Source organism: Labrus bergylta, chromosome 12 (genome assembly GCF_963930695.1).
Source record: "Labrus bergylta chromosome 12, fLabBer1.1, whole genome shotgun sequence".
NCBI lineage: Eukaryota > Metazoa > Chordata > Actinopteri > Labriformes > Labridae > Labrus > Labrus bergylta.
In genome coordinates this window covers 23,303,807-23,325,620 of record NC_089206.1, presented here as the reverse complement: position 1 = coordinate 23,325,620, position 21,814 = coordinate 23,303,807, and the positions used below count along the sequence as shown (strand labels likewise).

The 21,814-nt window shown below is 40.3% G+C and overlaps 1 protein-coding gene and 1 non-coding gene across 3 annotated transcripts in view; one reads left to right on the top strand and one right to left on the bottom strand.

Moving 5' to 3' along the window:
* The window catches only part of calcrl2 (calcitonin receptor-like 2), a 30,283-nt gene extending 18,121 nt beyond the window's left edge, over positions 1 to 12,162 (top strand). For both annotated transcript variants that reach the window (XM_020635990.3, XM_065961543.1), the window contains 10 exons: positions 1,277 to 1,384; positions 1,478 to 1,590; positions 2,447 to 2,538; positions 3,413 to 3,542; positions 3,973 to 4,126; positions 6,270 to 6,330; positions 6,657 to 6,723; positions 7,258 to 7,476; positions 8,342 to 8,383; positions 9,226 to 12,162. In XM_020635990.3, coding sequence (XP_020491646.1) covers positions 1,277 to 1,384; positions 1,478 to 1,590; positions 2,447 to 2,538; positions 3,413 to 3,542; positions 3,973 to 4,126; positions 6,270 to 6,330; positions 6,657 to 6,723; positions 7,258 to 7,476; positions 8,342 to 8,383; positions 9,226 to 9,492 — 1,253 coding nt within the window. In that variant the 3' untranslated portion in view covers positions 9,493 to 12,162. The remainder of the gene's footprint in view (positions 1 to 1,276; positions 1,385 to 1,477; positions 1,591 to 2,446; positions 2,539 to 3,412; positions 3,543 to 3,972; positions 4,127 to 6,269; positions 6,331 to 6,656; positions 6,724 to 7,257; positions 7,477 to 8,341; positions 8,384 to 9,225) is intronic.
* Positions 12,163 to 13,054: 892 nt separating this feature from the next.
* On the bottom strand, positions 13,055 to 13,126 carry trnaq-uug (transfer RNA glutamine (anticodon UUG)). The gene has a single exon. It is a non-coding gene; the product is annotated as a tRNA-Gln (tRNA).
* Between the last annotated feature and the right edge of the window lie 8,688 nt (positions 13,127 to 21,814).

Sequence of the window (21,814 nt, the reverse complement as noted above, 5' to 3'; positions counted from 1 at the left end):
GACACTGTACATAGCAGCCTGGGGTAGGTGTGACCTAATAGTCAGGAGACCAGAAAAGCACTATACAAGCCATTTAGCATTTCCCGAATCTGTGTGCTGCTGTGACAATCAGTGTCTTGATTTATTGCATACTGAAATATTTAGTCAATATTTTGGTGTTTGTGCACTTTGTTTGTCTTAATTCTCAGGTTTGTGTGAATGCAGATTTATTTGTATGTGTGACTGGTTGCGCCTAATGACAGAGTTTAGTGTTTGCAGCGATAAGAGAGAGCGAGGGAGGAAGTGAGTTTGAAAGAAAGGAAACTTGCCCTTTGTCTCTTTCCCTCTGACTTTTCAACCTGCTCAGTATTCACTGCTTTGAAATGTTATTTTCTGCTTTGTTTCCCAACATGCCACGGTGCAACCTGGTACCGCCAGGTTTCCGTCCATTGTTGACAAGCTTTGTGCTTGCGGTTAGAGACGTAGTTTATTTAAATATGACCCACCACATATGTTGAATAGAAAATTTATGTGATTCAACCTGCCACAGAGTTTATTAAGTATGTAAAAAGTTGACTATCTAAATGATTGTCTGTTAACATGTGAGCCTCTGATAGCATGGACTTATTAAACAGATGTTACTTTTTTTTTCCAGATTTATTTTTGGGGATTTTTATGCCTTTAAGTGGATAGAGATCAGGGAGCGAGAGAGTAGGGAATGTCAAGCGGCAAAGGAGCCATTGGTCGGATTTGAACCCGGACCATAGCCTCTGTACATGGAGCGCATGCCCTAACCACACTACTGCCAGTGCCCCACAGCTGTTACTTTTAAATGTTAGATTATAATTCATTACAAAAGACTTTAAAACCTGTAATTTATTTGCTTGATTAACTTGCTTGATTGAATCATATGATAGGGATTCACTTTTCTCGTTTGCTCTGAAGGGTTCACTATGATGAGGTAATACTGTTTGAATATGTCGCTCAAAATATGACATCTTCCATCTTTCATATGAAAACAGAAAGATAGAGTCAGTTTAATTATAAAGTAATGTAAACGTGATATTTCTATCTGTTTCAAAGATTCACTTGAATACAATTTTCGCCTTGTAAACATTTCTTACTGAAAGACAGATAATAATAGTTCAATAGTTGGGAGTTTATGTCCACAGAAGCGATGTATTTTTGTTTTGATTTATGCTGATTTTTTTTGATTGAAGACACACTCATGAACACGTCTGTGGAGTTTAGAGTGTCTGCAAGCTTTACAAGTTCATGCGCGTGCTGCCCTCTATAGGTACGTTCTGTAACCGCACATGGGACGGCTGGCTGTGCTGGGGGGATACAGCTCCAGGGATGGTCATGCAGATGTGTCCAGAATACTTTCTCGACTTTGACCCTGCAGGTGAGGCTGTAATACACACACACATACACACTCACACATATTGCACAAACACATGCACTATATGTCATTTTGTATTTATAATGTTTTCAACAGAGAAGGTAACCAAAGTGTGTAATTCTGATGGCCAGTGGTTTCACCACCCGGAGAGCAACAGAGTCTGGACTAACTACACCCAGTGCTCAGCCCACACCAAAGACAAACTCAAGGTAAACACAAAGCAGTGAGACTTCAGGGTGGAAAAAAACAAGGATTTTAAATGTTCAGCAATGTGGAACATTTAGTTTGGCTCCTTTGACCAATGTTTTTTTTTTTATACATTTTAAAATAGTTAAGATTTTGAGTTTTATTGGGTCATATAAGATTTGGCTGTAGCTCAGGAGACAGAGAATCAAGTCGTCCACTTATCATAAACTGAACAGTTCAAGTGGTCCTCCTGTCTCATGTCTGAGTGTCCTCTGGTGAGATACTGAATCCTAAAGTTCTTATCCTGTCTTGCAATTATGTATTCGAATAGGACTGTGTGTGTGTGTGTGTGTGTGTGTGTGTGTGTGTGTGTGTGTGTGTGTGTTTGAGTGTTTGAGTTCTCTCTATGGCCTCTTCCATTAGCGGATAAGTGCATGCATGATCTGTAGTGCTAAGCTCTTTGATTGGTCGGGAGACTAAAAAAAGGTGTCATAAAATTGAAGTCCATTTATTGCAATGAGAGCACTGCAAAACAAGATGCTTCATGATAATAAACAGACTTTCATTGATGCTTTCAAGTGCGGCGTCATTTAACCAACGTAGGATTTATTATCTCATGTGCATCTTTATTCTCGACCATTCAGGAAACACTCTGAATTTCCCCAGAAGGCTCTTATTCTCCACAGATGTTTCCTTTGCTTCCTGCTTCATGCTGCAAAGAGGCAACGATGAACATGTCATAAAATCTTGGCAATGCACCAGCTTTACTGTGCTGGAGGTTACAACCTTTGACTTTCAGGGTAGCTGTTCTTAATAGGTGGTGCATGTATGTGTGTGTCTGTCTTAAATAAATCCCCCTTTTGTTCTTGTTTTCTGCAGTTTGCCTACAGTCTGTACTACTTGGCCATGGTGGGTCACTGCCTCTCTATTGTCTCCCTCACCATCTGTCTCATCATCTTCTCCTACTTCAAGTGAGTCTTTGGGTTTTTAAATGTCTGATCGTAACTTAACACTCCATCGGTCTTTACATATTTGACCTACACGTGAGCTGTCTGTGTGCAGACACATTTATGGAGAAAATAATGTGGTCTCGAAATCACATCTGGTTTGGTCAGAGATGTTCCCATCCTATTAGGAATATCACTTTGATTCTATTTTAACCGTATGACTGAGATCTATAATTTCCAAATGGCTCCATTTCTACAATGTTCATGGTCTTAAAGGCGGGGATGGTCATTTTCTCCAGATACATTTTTTTAAGATTTTGGTTGAACTTGTCTTTAGGTCCTGACAGAGATTAATAACTCATGTTCTCTGAAAAAGGAACGAAGAAAATCCGTAATCTGTAGCAGTTTGTAAACTTGTAAAAACGTCGACCAATGTCTGCCACGAGGTACCAATCTGATGAACCAATCACACGCCTCCCTGTCTCCCTGCTCGTTCTCTACCCCGTGCATGCACTAGCCCACACTCAAAGCACATCACCGATGACAGAGTTTATACTGAGAGTTTACTTAGCGCTGAATGAGTCATTACGTCACTACGACGTAGTTTCTACACAATGCAAGAGATGAGCTCAGGTCCACTTCTGGAGCAACGGCGCTCGTGCATGTAAGTGAGGGGGCGTGGCTTTAGAGGGAGCACAGAGGGGAGGGGGTGGGTGCAGATGTAGCCCTGAGGGAATGCTACTTTCAAAATCATGCTAGTTTTGGAAAATTGACCAACCCTGCCCTTTAACAGTACAAGTGAAGCATTTGTTTTTGTGAACATTACCTTCACCAAGACTTCAAAGAAACATTGGCTTTGAAATCAACCTTACCTTCCCCGTTTTTCTCTGTCTTCCAGGAGCCTCAGTTGCCAGAGGATCTCGCTCCACAAAAACATGTTTCTCTCCTTCATCTTGAACTCCATCTTCACCATAATCTGGCTCTCGGTCACTGTGGCCAACACCCAGGCCATACATGCCAACAACCCCGTGAGCCACTGAATTTACCTTTCAGCTGTCTTTTTAAATCTGAATACACAAATTGATTTCACTTTGATTGCCTCATGTCTTCATGGTTAAAATGGTTCTACACTTAACTTTAAAGCCTTCAACAGCTAATTCATGTTGATACGTTAGTCCTTTGCACATAAATACATTTTCTGTAAGTGGTTTGTGTGCTCCAGTACTTTCTTTGGATTCTGCCTGTTGGAATGACATTATTTTTGACATCTTCCGTCCTTTTCTGAGCGCACTGACCTCCATCTGTGGAGGGGCTGACGCTCAAGAATTTCCTTCTACTCTTCTGATTGTAACCCATGTCTTCTTGCACAACTCAAACTAAAAGTATTTAATCGTACTTTTAGGGTTTAAAAACCTGCATCGACTTTATACTTTGATGTGTCGTCATCTCTGTCGTCAGGTGAGCTGTAAAGTCCTGGCTGTGCTGATTCAGTACTTGTCCACTTCAAACTACTTCTGGATGCTGTGTGAGGGCATCTACCTCCACACACTCATCATAGTGGCCGTGTTTGTCGGGGAGCAGCAGCTCTTCTGGTACTACGTCCTGGGATGGGGTGAGTTCAAGAGAAAACGCATTAACATGAAAGAGGCTCCTCAAACAATGAACCAACTTGTAACCGTCTCCTGTAGTACAATACAATAAATAAGGAAGGCAGTGATTGGAATCAGTCACAGATAATCAAATAAATCAGGAAGACATTTTGAGAAAAAAAAAAAAAACTGTCAAAATCATCGTCGAAATCGCTTCTCTTTATCGGGGTCATACTTCTGAAGTGAGCCCGAGTGAAGCCGCAGTAAAGCTCAATTCTACCGCTGAAGACTCAACAGATGAACGGGTGCTACTCTGGGATGTTATAGACAAAGAGTTGAAGGTGTTAACATCGCAGACGTAAACGCCACACGGCCGAAAGGTCAGGTCTGGAAGTCGTTAAATGCTACACAGAAATGAACGGCGTCAGTTTCCAGAGGCGCCTATCGACTATAAGATGATTATTGCAAAGTACAGGCAGATTTTAGTTTCTAAAATATACAAACGATTCAAAACTAATCAGGATTTTTTTTTTTAAAGAGAAAATGCATTACCATCAACAGATCCTGTTTCTAAGCTGAATGTTAATTCTTAAAAATGGAAGCGCAAAACATTTATTGGAAAGTTCACCTCCTGAATATGTGAGAGCACTTGGCATTTGTGACTACATTTTAGTCTTGAATGTTGCTGTTGCATTGAGAACATCAGTTTTCAACCTTTAGTACCTTTACCCTTCATTTAATACAAAGATGTGACCTTGAAGCCTGCATGTCCTTTTACATCGATGAGTGGGCGTTTCATTTTCTGCACTCATTCATGCATGCAGCTAATGGATCCTTTCATGTCTCTCTATAGCTCACATCTTATTTTCTTTATATCTGACGGTATAGCCTGCCTGTAAAGAGCGTCCAACATGTTCTACTGTATATCTTACATTTACTTTTTATCTCAATTTTGAGGTTAACAGTTTTTAAAAAGCAGTGTGTCTAAAGTCAGGAAATGTATCTTGAGAGTGTGCTTTTTAATAACATAACCTTGAGCTGTTTATTTGTACATTTTACATTTGGCCAGAAACAAACAGGCCAAAAGAAACATTGCTGAAAACATAAAAATGTTGGAAAAGTTTTTGTTACATGTAATTTTAAGAGGATAATGACGTAAAGAACACAGGCTCGGCTATAGGCCTCGGGAAATATTACTACCTACTACCACAACAGAGAAGATTAAAAATGACATTTTTTTAAATGTTCCCTGAGCTGTCTGCAAGTTTTATAAAGTGAAATGAGCCACTCAAAGGTGCAGTAGTGTCTTTCTCTCTGCCGTGTTTGTGAGGTATAAAAGCATGCAGCTTACTGCCCTGACCAACACAGGTTCACAGGCTGGTCCTACTAATAGAAAAAGAACGCTTTTTAACAATTCACCTCACATTGTTATCCCGAGGATTCAGGCTCACAGTTTGTTCCGTCTGTGTCGATTCACAGCTCACAGACTTCCAGATGCCCTCCATAGGGACAGCTCAACTCTCACCAATTATAAGAGACATAGCAGGTTGCCATGTGCTGAACACTAAAGCTTCAGTGTTTAGCCAGCTCTGCATGGGTCTGTAAACCTTTCTGTGTTCTAACCTCTCTCCATTTTTCAAAAGCATCTCCAACATTGATCCTAGTTTGAGCACGTTTCTGCTCGTGGAGCTTATTATAAACATGCAGAGGCTTTTTAGGTCGGGTACAATCACTTCTATCTGAACCACTTCTCTTGTCCGCTTCCATCGCTGCAACACCTGTTGCTTTGACCTGATAACTGCTCTCATATCTGGCAAACCGAGGGGCGTCCAAAACGGCCGTGTGGGGGTGTGCCTTAAAAGCGCCTACCTTCTCTGGTCCAAACAAATCCAGAGCATTCAGGAGCAGAATCTGAAGTTAGAAGGAGGACATACTGGCTGCTGCATTGTTGTCAGAGAAGCCAGCACTTCAATATATCATGTTTCCTTAATGTCTGATCATATAGTAAGATCACTTTATCATTTCATTCAGTAGATATCTTGCTCCTTTTAAGTCCTAAATAACTGTGTTGTTTATCAAAAACACATTACTAAGATTTTGTTATGTTTCCGTGGAGATTCAGGATATCTCTTTGATATTTGTGTCTGTCTCTCTCTTTTCTCAAAGGTTTTCCCATCGTTCCTGCCGCAACATATGCTGTGGCACGTGGAATCTACTTTAATGACCAGTACGATGCTTACTCTTCTTTTGTTGTCACGAGTGTGAAGCTTAAATTGTGCAGCCTGGAGGTTTTTTTTTTCTTCTCTGTCCCTCCTTTGACTTTCTTTTACTGTGTCTGAGCACTTTGACACTGAGAGGAAATGAAAGATATTGATTTGCCCCATCAAGCGGTATTAGTGTGAGCCCTTTATTATTTTTTGCTGAGTCAATAATACCCCCATGAATAATTCAGACTTTAATCACGCCGTCAGGCTTCGGTGTGCCACTGTGCATCTGAATCGTAGCAAGAAACGTGTCTGTGTTTTCTTTTCTCACTTTGGTGTTTTCTTCCAGGTGCTTTATCAGCTCTAACACACAACTGGTCTATATCACTCATGGGCCCATTCAGGCTGCACTGATTGTGAGTAATCATCCCCGGCTCTTTCATTGTCACCTCTGACCTGCAGCAGTACTGCACTCTCACTCAGCAACACCACCAACCCCCGAGCATCCACCTGTAGGCTCATACTGGAGGGTTTAAGATATCATCCCATCACTCCTCAAATTTATGCATGAAAATTAAAAACTGGGAGGAGTTATTAGGGTGGAGCCTAGACACCAAACACAAACTGGATACAAACATGAGTTGTCTGACTGAAGTGAGGTTGTGTTTATAGCAGGGAAAACATGTTTCCTATTTTGGGCCCAAATTGGTTTAATGTTTCTTTACACAGGATATTAAAAACAAATACTCATCAGGATGAATATGGGCTTTTATCATTTAAATTGCATGTTGAGTTGCAGGAGAAGAGGCAATAAGGGACTACCTTCCTGTAATTAGACTGTGTTGTTATAGTGCCACCATGAGGCCAGTCATTGTAACTGACTGCAAAGATGCGCCCTGTGTTTAAGCTTCACCATACAATGAACTGTGTTCCATCTCTGTCTGTCCCAGGTAAACTTTTTCTTCCTCCTGAACATCGTGCGGGTCCTGATCATGAAGCTGAGGGAGACTCACTGCGCCGAGTCCACGGCCTACATGAAGGCCGTGAGAGCCACCCTCATCCTCATCCCTCTGCTGGGAGTCCAGTACGTCCTCTTACCCTGGAGGCCCGGGGAACGCATCAGCCGGGCCATCTATGAGTTCTTTGTGAATATCTTCTGCCACTTTCAGGTACGGTCAACAACAAACTGCACACCAGAGTTTTTGATTTAAGGATGTTTTACTTTGCAACTGATTCTCCTTCAAATCAGACACAAGTTTTATAAAGTCAACTTCACTTGTACAACCTGGAGGTTTTTCCTAAAGATATTGATTTAGAATAGTTTTGTTGGGATATGCATGGCGGAGATCAAAATGATGAGCGAGGTTTGATTGAGCAGAATATTGAGGGTGGATGGATGAAGGGAAGAAGGCTTCTTCATTTTTCATGCATTTACTTAGAGACAGGACAGTGGACAGAAGAGAGAGAGAGAGAGAGAGAGAGAGAGAGAGAGAGGGGAATGACAAGCGGGAAAGGGGCCCACAGGTCGGACCCGAACTCTGGCCGCCACGTCTAGAGGACCACTCTCTGAACATAGGGCACATTCACCAACCGCTAGGCCACCGGCATTCCACATTGAATTATTTTAACCCATCCGTCGATTGATATCCTCTGTTTATAAAAGCCTAATGTGGTTTCGCCCGTCGTTTGTTCCTATGGTCCTCATGGTTGTAGTTTTCCCTTTTGTTGTGGGTATTTCATATTCATGCCGTTTTAAACAAGATTTTGTTTTTTACAAATGACTTGAAACATTATACAATACAAGGCATCATAGAGCCACTCTTGCTTTCTAATAATAGACACTCAGAGCCTTGTGTTAATATCAGCTAAGTTGGCTACTTGTAATAGTCAGTGTCACATGCAACAAGCAGAGTAAAAGAAACCATGTGTGATTTGTGCGTACATTTCCTGATCATCTACATGAATTATTTAGTGCATTTCACCGACATCTGTTCACCGACATTAATATTTAATCTGTGTCCTGTTACTTTGCAGGGACTCCTGGTGGCTATTATATTCTGTTTCTGCAACGCTGAGGTGAGTTGAAACTCAGAAACATCATATCTAGTGTACATAAAATACAGAAGTTAAGAGACCACTCCAAAGGTTTCTTAAATCAGCATCACTACATGCATGGAGGCATCTCTCGCTCCAGTTAAATCTCAACACAAGCACAGCTCATTTGACTTATTGAGGGAATGATTTGCCAAGAGTGGAATAACGTTGCCCAACAGCATTGTGAGAGACGGGTGGAGAGCATACTACAAGACGGGAAAGCTGCGATTAACACACATATTAAAAGGATAAGAGTCAGTTGTTGAAAAAATTAATGTGAACTTTTTCATTGAATTGTTGCAGCCTGATTAATTCTGCATCTATTTGTTGTCTTAACTAGTTGTCAGTTTCTTCAAAGAAAACACCGAAATGAGAATACTTTAATTGGAAGTTGAGAGAAAAACTTTTTTTTGTCACTCGAACACAAGCTTAGTAATTGCAGAACCAGAGAAAAACATGTGTATTTTTGTTCATAGATTCTTTATTTAGGCTTTTGTCTTTACTTTGATTAAGGAGTGGATAGAGTAGGAAATCTGTAGAGAGTGGGAAATGACATGCAGGACAGGAACTGCATATCAGACTTGAACCCAGGCCGCCCGTCTGGAGGACTACACCTCCGCACATGGGGCACAACCCAGCAGCTAGGCCATTAGCAACCCGCCATAGCCATAGCTATACATAAAAACTTCTCCCAAAAATTAAGAATATAGTTACATTAGTTAATGGAGCCTCACATAGATCATGTAAACTGTTGTGTCATATTCAAGTAAAGACATGTACAGAAGTCTAAAACTTACATTTCAATCATCATTGTTTACATTCAGGCGCAGACAGCTCTGAGGAGGAAGTGGGCTCAGTGGAAGTCTGCCTGGGATAAAACCGGCTGGGGAGACACGCCCATCACCAACAACCACTACAGCTACCACCACAACTCCTCCATCACAGAAACCAGCCGGGTCACCATGAGCCTGGAGCAACCTGCCGCCCTGCCCTCTGCGCAACACGTAAACAGCGACGCCGTGTCCGAGGAGCAGCAGAAGAGCAACGGGGAAGTGGACATGCTCAACAAGCTGGAGACCACCGACATCTGAGTGAGGTGAAGACTGTTGTTCAAGAAACACACGAACACTCGTTCACTTACATGTTGATGCAGAAAGACGGAGAGGACGGAGAAATGGAAAGGTTGTCTGTGATTTTTCAAAAAAAAGGTGAAGCACACTGGGTGGTGTTGTACAGTATGTGCAGAATATTTGAAAAGCACTTAAAAGTTATGTGATGTTCACACATACACACAATGAAGAGAAAGCAGTCGTGTGTGTTTTTGTACATGCATTTTGTAACGAGGGTGAAGTAATCCTTCTTCCTTTCTTTCTTTCTTTCTTTCTTTATGTTTGGCTTGAAGAATGTATTTGATGTTAGAATTGAGACAGGAGCAAAGTTCCTAACCTGCTGTTTTAAATATCAAAGATTGAAGAGCACAGTGTTCAAATTTCAAATTTTTTAGTGATATGTAAGGGATATGAGTTTTATAATGAGTCATTTGAGGTGTAGAATGAATAAAAAAAAAAGGCATGGTAGGGAGACGGTGAGCACCCTCTTCTGTTACAGAAAGTAACATAAGTTAAAGCAGGATAGATAACACAGTAAACATCTAGCTTGTGAGGAAGTCACAACTAAAGGCTTAGCTGAAGGCTAACCATGGCCTGTTGACCCTGTTAATTAGACTAAACCACTAAATTACTTTAAAAAGCTGACACAGAAGAACAGATAAATAGTAGTACATTTACCCCCAGCATTTCTTGAGTTGTAAATACTACAGGCTCAATGAAAAAAAAATGTTCTGGGTGCTAAACTAGGCCTTTTAACATTTCTGTCAGTTTAAGTGTGTCCGCCAAATTAAAAGCTTTAAAGGTCACATATTATCCTCCTTTTCAGTTTCAAGAAGTCTCAGAGCTCCCCGAAACATGTCTGTAAACGTTCTTGTTCTAAATCCACTCTGATCCTGTATTTGATCATGCCTATAAAGCCCTCTATTTCAGCCCTGCTCAGAACAGGCTGTTTTTGTGTCTGTAGCTTTAAATATGTAAATGAGCTGTGTCTGACCACGCCCCCTCTCTGGAAGGACTTGAGTGGCTCGGGGTTTCTCGCTCCATGTCCTATTGTTTACGGTGAGACGGCGGACTCAGAGGGCAGAACAAACACCTGTGGGAGTGTCACCCACCTGGGGGAGGGGCTACTGCCCTTTGTGATGTCATGAAGGGAAAATCTCCAAACGGCCTGTTTGAGCACACATTTTCTGCAAAGTGGAGCAGGCAAAAGACGGAGAGGATGGACTTTTCTCATCATTGGGGGACTTGTAAACAGACTAGAGACACATATTAGTGTTAGAAAAACATGGTAAGGTGTATTTTGCATAATATATGACCTTTACACCTTTTTTTTTTTTTGAACGTCGGTATTTCTTTAGTTTGTGTTTTGGTCGGTAAAATAATAAATAAAAGGTGATTATGAAGTTTGGACACTAATCCCAATGCTAACTCTGTAAATAAGTGTTTTAAAGACTCTGGTCACTGTGTAGGCCATGTTTGCACCAATCTTAAGTTTACTCTATTAAAAAGACCTCATAACAAAAATTGAATGTAAAATGTAAAAAAAAGGGCTTTTGACTTTCTTTATTTACATAGTTATTTCCATGTAATTAAGTAGGAAATGAAACGACAGTAACATGTATGTTACACTCTCCATAGTATAACACCCTGGCTACCACATACTGCATTTATGTGATTTGTATTCATGCTTCCTGGAATTGAATTATGTGCTGAACATTGTGCATTACAACTCTACTCATTCAAACTGTGAGGAGATGTTTGAGTACAAGAGAATTACTGGTGCAGAGATAATGGAGCCGTGGAGTGCTGCAATCTCAGTCTTTCTCGTCATTCAGTCCATTAAAGACAAAAGGCCGGGAGATTTTTTTGCAAGAACAAAAAAAAAATGCACACTGAACAGACAGAGGAAGAAACAGGTGTAATAGTGTTTGTGTTGAGTGCGTGCACGTGTGCTTTTAGAGAAAAGAATCAGTTACAGAGCTTTAAACACTGAAACTTTAAAATCAAAACAGAGCTACACATTTGGTTTTATACATTTTGATATATTGTGGTGGTGAATGTATTTTATGCAGACAGAACATTTAAATTTAGTGAAAAAGCAAAGACTGTTTTCATCATAGTGTTCGACTGCTTTTTTCACATGATGCATTTTTATTGTTTTGGCTGTTAAAATGTGTTTTCAATGGTATGTACTGTTATTTTTTGTATGCTTTTTTTAGATGAACTGAAATGTGCCACCACTTCATACATTATTTAATATGTTTTCCCGATGCAAATGTACCATGCTGCATGCACACCTGCAAGCAACACCAAAAGAATCCCCTGTTCTTCTGAAAAGTGATGTAGCTGCATGTATATGATGTTTGTTTTTACGTTTGTTCTGGAAATACAGATGTTGTAATGTGAATACTGCACGGCCCGCCCTCGAAAAGACAATAAAAAAAGATGAATAGGAGGGGAAAGGTGATGTTAAAGAGCGCTTTACAAGTATCCCAACCTGCACACTAAAACAGCTTTCATGGATATTTATGAATAAATTTGAGAAACATTCCAATAAAACATCAAAATACATGTTTAGTCAAGCCGAAATTCACTGTAAATAAATGTCAGCACTGCCATTTATGTGTGGAAATAAAGTTGTTTGAACATTCACATTTGGTATTCAGTTTAAATGTTTTTCTTAGAGATGTGATGAATGTCTTAACAGCATTGTCAGTAGTTAGTATGTTGCCACTGCTGCTTTAGATATGTGAGGAAAGTATTTATTTATATATTCAAAAACCGGCTGTAACTGTCATTAAAGTTTTTAATGTTGATATTAGACTGATCAGTTTATTATCGTTGTTGTTACAGCTTATACGACACATACTTTTATCAATTATAACTGGTATTGTAGCTATAGGCTTACATCTATTCATCTCTCTTCCTGCATCTCCCTCTGTCTCCTCTCAGCCCCAACACTGTTTCTGCAGATGTCTGTTCAACACGAGTCTAGAAGTAAATTAAGAAGTTAAAATAAGCTTGAGATTTTACGTAGTGATTTTGCTCAAATAAGGTTTTCCCATCCAGCGGAGGACAAATGACCTCTGTTACTACCGGTGACATAAGACCCCTCTTGCATATTTAGAAAGTACGCCTGCTAGCCAGTTAGAGACAGAGTAAAGAGGGTCAGTCCTTCATCATCCTAGGATTTGCAGCATCACACACTGAATATGGTCAATCAATTAATGGTGTGAATCAGAAGAGATTTAGAAGTGGATATACCCTATGGACACTGAAAAATAAGTGGGTATACTCTGGATAACTTACACTACACCACTGGTATGGGGTCATGGGGGGCTGGCAGGACCTATAGCAGAGAGGTCAATCTGGAGCATGTTATCGTTTAGATAACTGGTGTCATTTAGGAATTTCTCCCCTCAGCCAGAATATAATATGAAGAGGGAGATACATGTTGTCAGGGGTAGTGCTGTGGTTATTGGTGGATAAGATTTCTGTTTATAAACCATTGGTTCGTTTTTCGGTTTTTATGGGGAAAAGGATGAGGTCCCACCGAGATTTGAACTCGGATCGCTGGATTCAAAGTCCAGAGTGCTAACCATTACACCATGGGACCGGATGGTACCGCCTTCACGGCGTGTGGTGAAATAAACCGGGTTTAGTCCATGAAACGATACAAAAGCCAAAAAGTGTGACATGAGAGTTGCCTATCTGATGGATAGTTAAGATAATATGTGAAAGTTAGCTTCAGCTTTAGCCCTGATGACACGAGCTAGCAGGGTGAAGCAACACCTCTTATTAGACGCTAACTCTAAGATACATTTAAGATACCAACACGTAACAACCTAGCCCCATTAATATACCCATTACTTGTATTCAAACGTAGTAAATATTGATAAATGTTTCAAATGAGAGTGACAGCACGACGAGCTACTTCGCCCCTGAAAGTGTTGACTTAAAATGCCTGGGTAGTGAATCGTGTTATTGTTTCTGAGTTGTAGTAATTAAATTAGCCACACGGGGGCAGCAGATTGTCTACTTACAGTAAACTCTGTCTTATTTTTCAGCTCACAACCATTACATGTAACCGCATGCTTGCGACCCCCAAATTGAGTGATTTAGCCTAGTACAGACAGGGTATACTGAGTAAAGGCCTACTCACTTATTTTTCAGTCTCCATAGGATATACCCACTTCTAAATCCCCTCTGATTCACACCACTGATTGATGGACAATATTCAAGCTGCATTGTTTTTCCTATGATGGTGAAGGGATGACCCTCCCTACTCTGTATTTAATTGGCAATTACGGCGCAATAACTAGATTTTACTGTTAATAACAGAGGACGGGCCAAAACAGGAGTATACCACTTCTTTAGGCACCATACTGCTGCTGGGAGGCCTTCCCCCACTGTCCCTGAAAGTATTTAAGGCATAATGTTGGCTAGTGCACTATTAGATCTATCTTAACACAAAATGACAACACAAAAGAAAACATTAGTGTAAAAACCATAAACGTATTATATATAGAGAAGTAACTTATTGCAAGAAAGGCTAGAAGCAGAATACATTAATCCAATTTTGACTTTTTCTTAATTTAAGATGAGTTTAGATTATTATTGTTTTGTTCTTTTTGGAAGGCATCTAAAGTTCCTGACCTCCCTAAGCGATCCACATCCCCACTTTTGGAAACAACTGGTCTATGATATGACCCTGCCTTTGTTTGGGACAGGCGTCAAAATGAGACGGGCCTGTAAGTATTTTCCAACAAAACCCATGCACAGCAAAGATGAGACTGACTAGTGTGAATTTACACCGGAAAATAATATTTAATTAGATACAAAATTAGGATTGATCAGCAAACTATTTCAACACTAAATGCACTGAGGCCCCGAATTAAGACCTGCCTGTATTTGTCAAAACGTGCTGCAACACCAGACGAGAAAAAAGAATTGGGCCTTAAATTGGGATGGTCTTTTAATAGAAGTTTAACAGTATCTAGATCTATCTATCTAGGGAGAAGCACCATGCACTCTTTCTTGTATGTTGTATGTTTTTTCTGCACTGATGTAGTGGATGTAAACGTTGGCCTATATATCTTGAAACACATTTTTCTATTTCAAATGATGGCTGCATGCATTCAACCTAAATCTTGCTTTACTGTCATTCAGACCACATTGTTTTCCTTCATGGCAGCGATTAAAGTTGCATTTAAATCTTTTCTAAAATAAATCTGATTGTCACGGTCACTGAACCTATGCATTACAGTCACAGATGCTCTCTCTCTCTCTCTCTCTCTCTCTCTCTCTCTCTCTCTCTCGCTCTCTCTCTCTCTATCTCTCTGTATGTATGTCCCATACGGCTCCATCCAGCCGTATACTAAACAGAGAGGTGCTGTGAGGACACGTTAACCCCATGTCCCTCAGCTTAGTCTATACTAACAGCTTAATGCACACACAGCCAGCCGTGCCATCACAATCCCTAACACGTGAGCAGAATACTCCCGCTTGACCCGCCTATCCTTCAGCCCCATTAAAGATCAGCCGACACACATATGCACACAGACACAGAGATGATTAAGCACGCACACACTAATACATACACAGACACATATTTGACCAACTAAGACGGGTTGGTGTTAAATCAATGAGGGGTTGGACTTTGGATGCAGGAATATGACTGAGATCAATAGAGTGGTATCTAAGGCTGATTACAGAGAGTGTCATTGCTGGTTCATATACGCTGAAAGTAGGTCAACCACACGGAACAACATTAATGTTGCATGACTATTTTGTTTGCAGTCGCCCTGCTTATGTAATTTCTAATTTTACACCCTATTCCTAAACAATCAATCTGGCCTGAAAGCAAGAGCAATTTATTTTTTCCTGTGATGAAAAATCAAATGATTCCTTATTGTGACAGAATAATGCGGTTCAGGCATAATTATGAAAACGGTTCATGAAATGGGGTGAAAATGTAAACTTCTTTCTGGCTTTTATCAGTAATTTCCCGTTGCTTTGTTTTCATGAGAATTGTCAAAGGTAAAAAAAAAAATTATATATATAGAGTCCAAGTGGAAATCGGTCTTAAAGATGTATGCATATATGCAAATAATCCCTCATAAACACACACAAGGACACATAGAACCGCCCACATGTAATCCCAGCCTGACTGCTAAATCCTATTTTAGAGATAATCTCAACTTTTGCCTAATTGTTGGTCAACAACAAGTCCCAAGTCTTGCAGGATCATGTGGATTTTGTGCTTTACAGTACCCCCCACGAGCACACACTCAGAGCAACAGAGACGCAAAGATACAGCAGAAAGTTAACGATGTACCACATTTACATTTCTCTTCTTTTCTATTCACATAGTTCATATTTGTGTTTCTTGTATTTAAATGTCCTTGATCTATGCTGCATCAGTTGTATTTCTGTGAAATTCCCTGCGCCAAATATATGATGCACATCATTAATCATCTATTTAATAAGGCTTATATTGTGTTGACTTTAAATCATTTTTTAGAGAATGATTCAAGTTCTGTAGGGGAAAGCGAGGGTTGAGGGGTTTGGGAGTTAGGCTTTTATTTTATTTTTATTGCAGGTTGTTAAGTGATAAGAGACATGATTTTGTTCTGGGTAATATTCAGTTTTCTATCTTGACTGTGTTAAATACAATATATTTTTCCTAATTTGACATAGAAATCTAATTTCTCTATGGCTTAAAGGAGCAATATGTTACTCTGACACCTAGTGTTTAAAATGGGTACTACAGACCAAATTCAAAACATTGTAGAGAGCTGTCTCCCCCCCGCCCTTTTCTCTCTAAAGTCGATGCTCACACAGGTCACCATGTGGTGGACGCTGTATCTTCAGTGTTTATCCAGCTCTGCATGGGTCTGTAAACCTTTCTGCGTTCTAACCTCTCTCCATTTTTCAAAAGCATCTCCAATATTGATCCTAGTTTGAGCACTTTTCTGCTCGTGGAGCTTATTAGAAACATGCAGAGGCTTTTTAGGTCGGGTACAATCACTTCTATCTGAACCAGTTCTCTCGCCCGCTTCCATCGCTGCAACACCTGCCTTAAAGCCACCTACCTTCTCTGGTCCAAAGAAATCCAGACAATTCAGGACCAGAATCTAAAGTTAATTAAATAGATATCTTACACTTTGCTCCTTTAAGATTTACATTTTGGATTCTTGAAATCAGAGTCTGCAGACTTTAAATACATGTTTTTATTTATACTAAAGAACAGTCTATAGGCCTTCAGTTTTAGTGAAACAGTCAGTGTAGGACTTTTGGAAATGACGACATGCAGAACACACTCCCAGAGACCATTCTGAAATAACGGCTGAACAGTTTGACCACCGTGGTTTTTAAAACTACCGCTTAGAAACGTGAGATTTTGTTGGTAACTTACTTATTTATTGACAAAATAACTTCATTTTGTCACATAGATTAAAGGTTTGGGGTAAGTTACGACCTCGTGCGAGTTAAACATAATGTTTCGCAGCACATTTGAGCTGCTCTGGGAAAACCTCTTCAGCGCCGAGATGAAAATGTTTTGAGAAATGTGCCAAAACAGCAGAGAAAAAACAGCAATATGAGATGACACATTTCGGCAGTATTACATTTTAAAGGAACTCGATTGAAAATGACAACACCAGGGCAAATCCAGCGGAAAAACACGAGTAAAGAAAGATGAGAACATACAGAAGTTTGAAAAGGTTGACTATGCAGAATAGTTAAAAGATTTTTAAAACCCCATTTTTAAATAAATGCATGAAGTGACAAATGCATCTAGTGAAGCTAGAAATTCAGTCATCAAGTTCATTTAAAGCAGAGAACTGCCAGTCATTTTTTTTTATTATTCTCATAATCACAGACTGGACCATTAAGATAAAAGCAGCGGCCTGACAACGAGAGCTCCAGGTAATTACAATGGACGGGGAAATTTGAAAAAAAGAAAAAGAAAAGTGATTTAGTCAGTATGTGCACATGATAAGTCACGACAGTTTTAAAAGCTTGTGAAATGGATGATGGGACTCATTCAAAGACATCCCTTTCTCAACACGCTTATGGTTCTCAAGTCAAATGGCTGAAGTTGTTTCAATCAATTTAAATGAAAAGTACATTGGGTTTTTTTTCTCCACTTGTTAACTGACACAAATGTCATTTTATTTCATTTCAAACCTTTGTTTAAGCCTAGAAGCCTTATTTACTTTAAGCCTTATTTTAGCCTTCATTCTTGCTGCAGTCACACTGTTTAACCAAGCCTGCTCCCAGTAGATCACAAAACACACACACACAACCGGACTATTCACTCTGACCTTGTGCAATAATAATGTTATATTATGTTTACCAAACCACTTTGTGCAATAACATGTTACACTTTATGTGCACTGTGTGCATGTCTGTGTTACACAAAATATTCTGACTACATTTTTGTCAAAACTGCAGCTCAGCTGATCTATCTTTTTAAAATATCTTTTTTAAAATCTATATTGTGGTATCTATCTATTTTTTGTACATTTTTACTACTTATTTTTATTGAAATTGTGTACTGTGTTCACTTTTTGTTTGCAATCTTTGCTCTTTGCTGCTGTAACACTGTACATTTCCCCATTGTGGGATAAATAAAGGATTATCTTATCTTAGAAAATCAATGACCAAGTAGAAGAGGACTTATCGCTGTTGTATCGAATCAGGTATATTGTTCCATGCTGGTAGTAAATCTAAGTTTAAAACTCGGTTGTCATGACGACACTACCGCCCAAGAAAGCAAACATCCATGCAGGATTTTCAGGATGAATGATGAAGTTGAACTATGTGTTGTGTGATTGGTGAGGCTCCCTTATTGGCTGGATCACTTCTAACACAGAATAAGCACACAGAAGTCCTCTATCGCCTTCATATTGTCTTACCTGTACACCTGCAGCCGCACAGGGTACATTTTCAGAAATTGGCTTGCGTCAGATGGAGGCGGATAAAATGCATGACCGCTCAGAGGGCTGATATTTGGACACGCTTCACTGATAATGACAAAGTAGGAGCGAGTCTCTTATCAGGAAGATAAAAAAAGGCTGCAGGGTTGTAAAGCAGTCGGAGGGAAAAGCTTCAGAGACACCTTAAAGCACACCTGGACTCGGTGATGGGGGTTATGTGAGGCTAATTTAAGTTCAGCTGAGGACTCAAAATGTCTGAATTCTGATCTGTTGTCTCTCTGTGTTAGCTCAAACCCCTAGCTCACTTTTATCAGTGAATATGTGTACCAAAGAAGACAACACACTTTCCATGTTTCAGCAAACGTATCACTTTACTTTTGCAGTTAAAGTTCAGTAATTTGAATCTGATTATATTTTGTGTGCACATATTGCATGCTTTCATACCGTGCTGCGCCCATCAGCGAAAATACGTTCCTGCGGGCATGGGCGGGGAGCATGCTTTACTGAACACGTGGCTGGCTCATTGGTATAAGAAAAATAAATTATCAAGTCTTTTAATGAAAACAAACTTGGGAAAATTACAAGTTAAGAAAAGACTGTGGGGATAGAAAACTAGCCACAGCTTAAGTTTCTGATATACTCTGTGTCTGGTTTCATTTCCAATATAAATGGTGTATTCAATAACAAACATTCTCAGCGGTTTACTAAGAAACCACCTCCACCACCTCCTGTCAGTCTCATTATATCCAACTCAAACCAGGCAAATCTCAGCGAGGTGCTTCGGCCAGTTGCAACCTGTGAACTTCAATTTAAGGTAAAGCTGCTGTTCTCATGTAAAGTGGGAGAAAGTTCAGCTGGAACAAACTGAAAATTGATCCCACAGACGATGACATGCAGCTTTAAAGTAGCATCGTAATGAAACCCGGGGTTCCCCGTATAGGATTTGTCCGTGACATTAAAGCCTAAATACCATCCAGGAACATCTCAGATAAGTTACACTGAGTCATATCACGATATAAGACGATGCTTTAAGACACACTAGCCACATGGCTGAAGGAGTGAAAAGCCATCATTGGATCCGTCCATCCATTTACTGAAATGTCGCCTTGAAATACCTTGACAAATACATGAAATTTGGTACAGGTTGAGGGTTTATTCCCAAACACCTACAGAGATGACCACATTCCCAATATCCTCAGCTGTATTGTTATTATAAAAGGCTTAATAGCAAGTTTATCCTGCTAGCATACTGAGCTTAAATGGGGACTTGTTAAATTATTATTCTGCTCAAGGTCATCGGATTGACCTTTTTTTTTTTTTTTTTTTACGAAGGCCATAAATAAATCTGTATTGTCATAGTTGTTTGACAGAAAGAAAAAATAAATATCCCCTGAAAACAAGCGTCAACCTCCAGTGTTGAAAAGTGAAGTCGATGCGGAAGTGCACAAATCCTGCAGTTCCTCGAGTGTCCACTTGAGGCTGGCTCCAATAGCTCAAGAAGTCACATATACACCCCATTCAAAAAAGTCAGTTTTTACATGTTTACAACCTGGTAAGAAAACGATATTGGTCTGATTAGTTGTTGTCCTTATGGGCTCACACTGTACGGGGGGTGGACTTTTTTAGTAACACATCCGTTTGGATATTAACAATACGTGTTATCAATAGGTAGGCAGGTAGCTGACATGATTGACAGGTGGTCGCAGTGTAACAGTTTGTCAGGAGGCTTCAAACTCGCCTCAGCTCTCAGCCTGTCGTTAGGTTGACTGAAAGTCAGGATTTCCAGCATGGCGCCCCCTGCAGTAACAGCTGGCTGACATCACTCAGGCTTCATTTATTAATTTTACGGTCTATGCTTGAAAGAATGGACCGATAAAATGAAATGACCAAAGGCAAGTTGTGCAGTTTTTCAAAAGGTCAACTGCTCCTGTTCTTCTGGATCACTTCCCACTTCTTTCCATCGTGTAGACGCTACATAAACACACGTCAACCCTCTGCCACACGATGTTTCTGCAATGGGTCGACAACTCTGCAGAACAGTTTGCTCGCCTTGTGTTGAACCCCTTGTTGTTGGGCTCACCTTAATTAACTGTATCATGCTTATTATTGGTGTCTCCTCTTGGCTGTACAAGCTGGCCTGGCTGTGAATGTGACCCTGCATGCTCTGATTGGATCATGCAACCTGACTTCAACCTGGCTCCAAGGCAGGGAGGTGTTTATGTAACACACACAGCCACAGATATGCACCTTTGGACTCCTGCCCCCCCTCTTGACCTCGCTCTCGCAATCTCTGTTGATCTCTGTCTCTCTTCGACACCTCTCCTGATCGCTTTTATTCTCTAAGCAGACCGATTCATGCCATCCTATATCTAAGGCCAGTTTGTTTTTTTTTCCTTAGAATTGTTGCTACGTTTGTGGTAAAAAAAAAAAATCCTGTATAAGTGTCTTAACATACAGAATTTCAGCCGATGAAATCCCCCCCCCATTCCCCTGGGAGGTGACATGTCCTCCGTCCCTCGTCCTCTGTCTTTTCTTTTTTCCTGCCTTCCTCTCCCTCCACGCTGGTTGACATGCAACGTTCCTTCGCTGCAGCTCTGTCACATGTGATCTAGTCACTCGGTGTTCACGCCTGCCTGGCCGTGGTGAAAGTCACCCTCTCTGGGTTTCCGCAGAGAAAGACAGAAGCACTGAAGAAACAAAAACAAAAAACAGTCACCTGACAGCTCTGGAGACCTGATTCGTCGAGGAAGTCATTGCAAAAACACATTGTTATAAAAATTCCCCTCATACCCAAACTTCAAAATGATTCCTCAAGATTTTCTGGATCTCGAGGATTCATTTGGCTATTTGTGCTGGGATCATTTAAGTGTTGTTATTTTGCTTAGTGCTTTGTTGCTCAACAGTTTTTTTTTTTATATTTGGCTTTGATTGAAAGAACCAGCTGAACTTTAGTCACAGTCAGACACAGGAACGGTGTGTTCGACTATTGACAACATCAGAAAATGTCCCTGACAACTGAGCAGAAAATAACCAGAAGGAAAGCTGGAGGCATGTTAATCATTTTAAACCTACTGTGTGAGGCTTTTCACCGGTTAAAAAACAGTTTGAATTGAACAATAATTACACCTTGGGAACTACAAAAGCAAATCAGATACGTGAAGTGCCTATTCACTTCTGCTGCCGTCAAGGCCCATTCTTATCCACAAGACATTTTTTTTTGTTACTTTTTCACTGCCCTCTGCATCTTATTCAGATGCACATGGTACCCACACCTCTGTAGTTAACAAACCCATGGAGGTATTAGACGCATGGAGCCACTGCGCCCACCCAGGACCTTCACCAAGGACATCTATGTTTAAAGA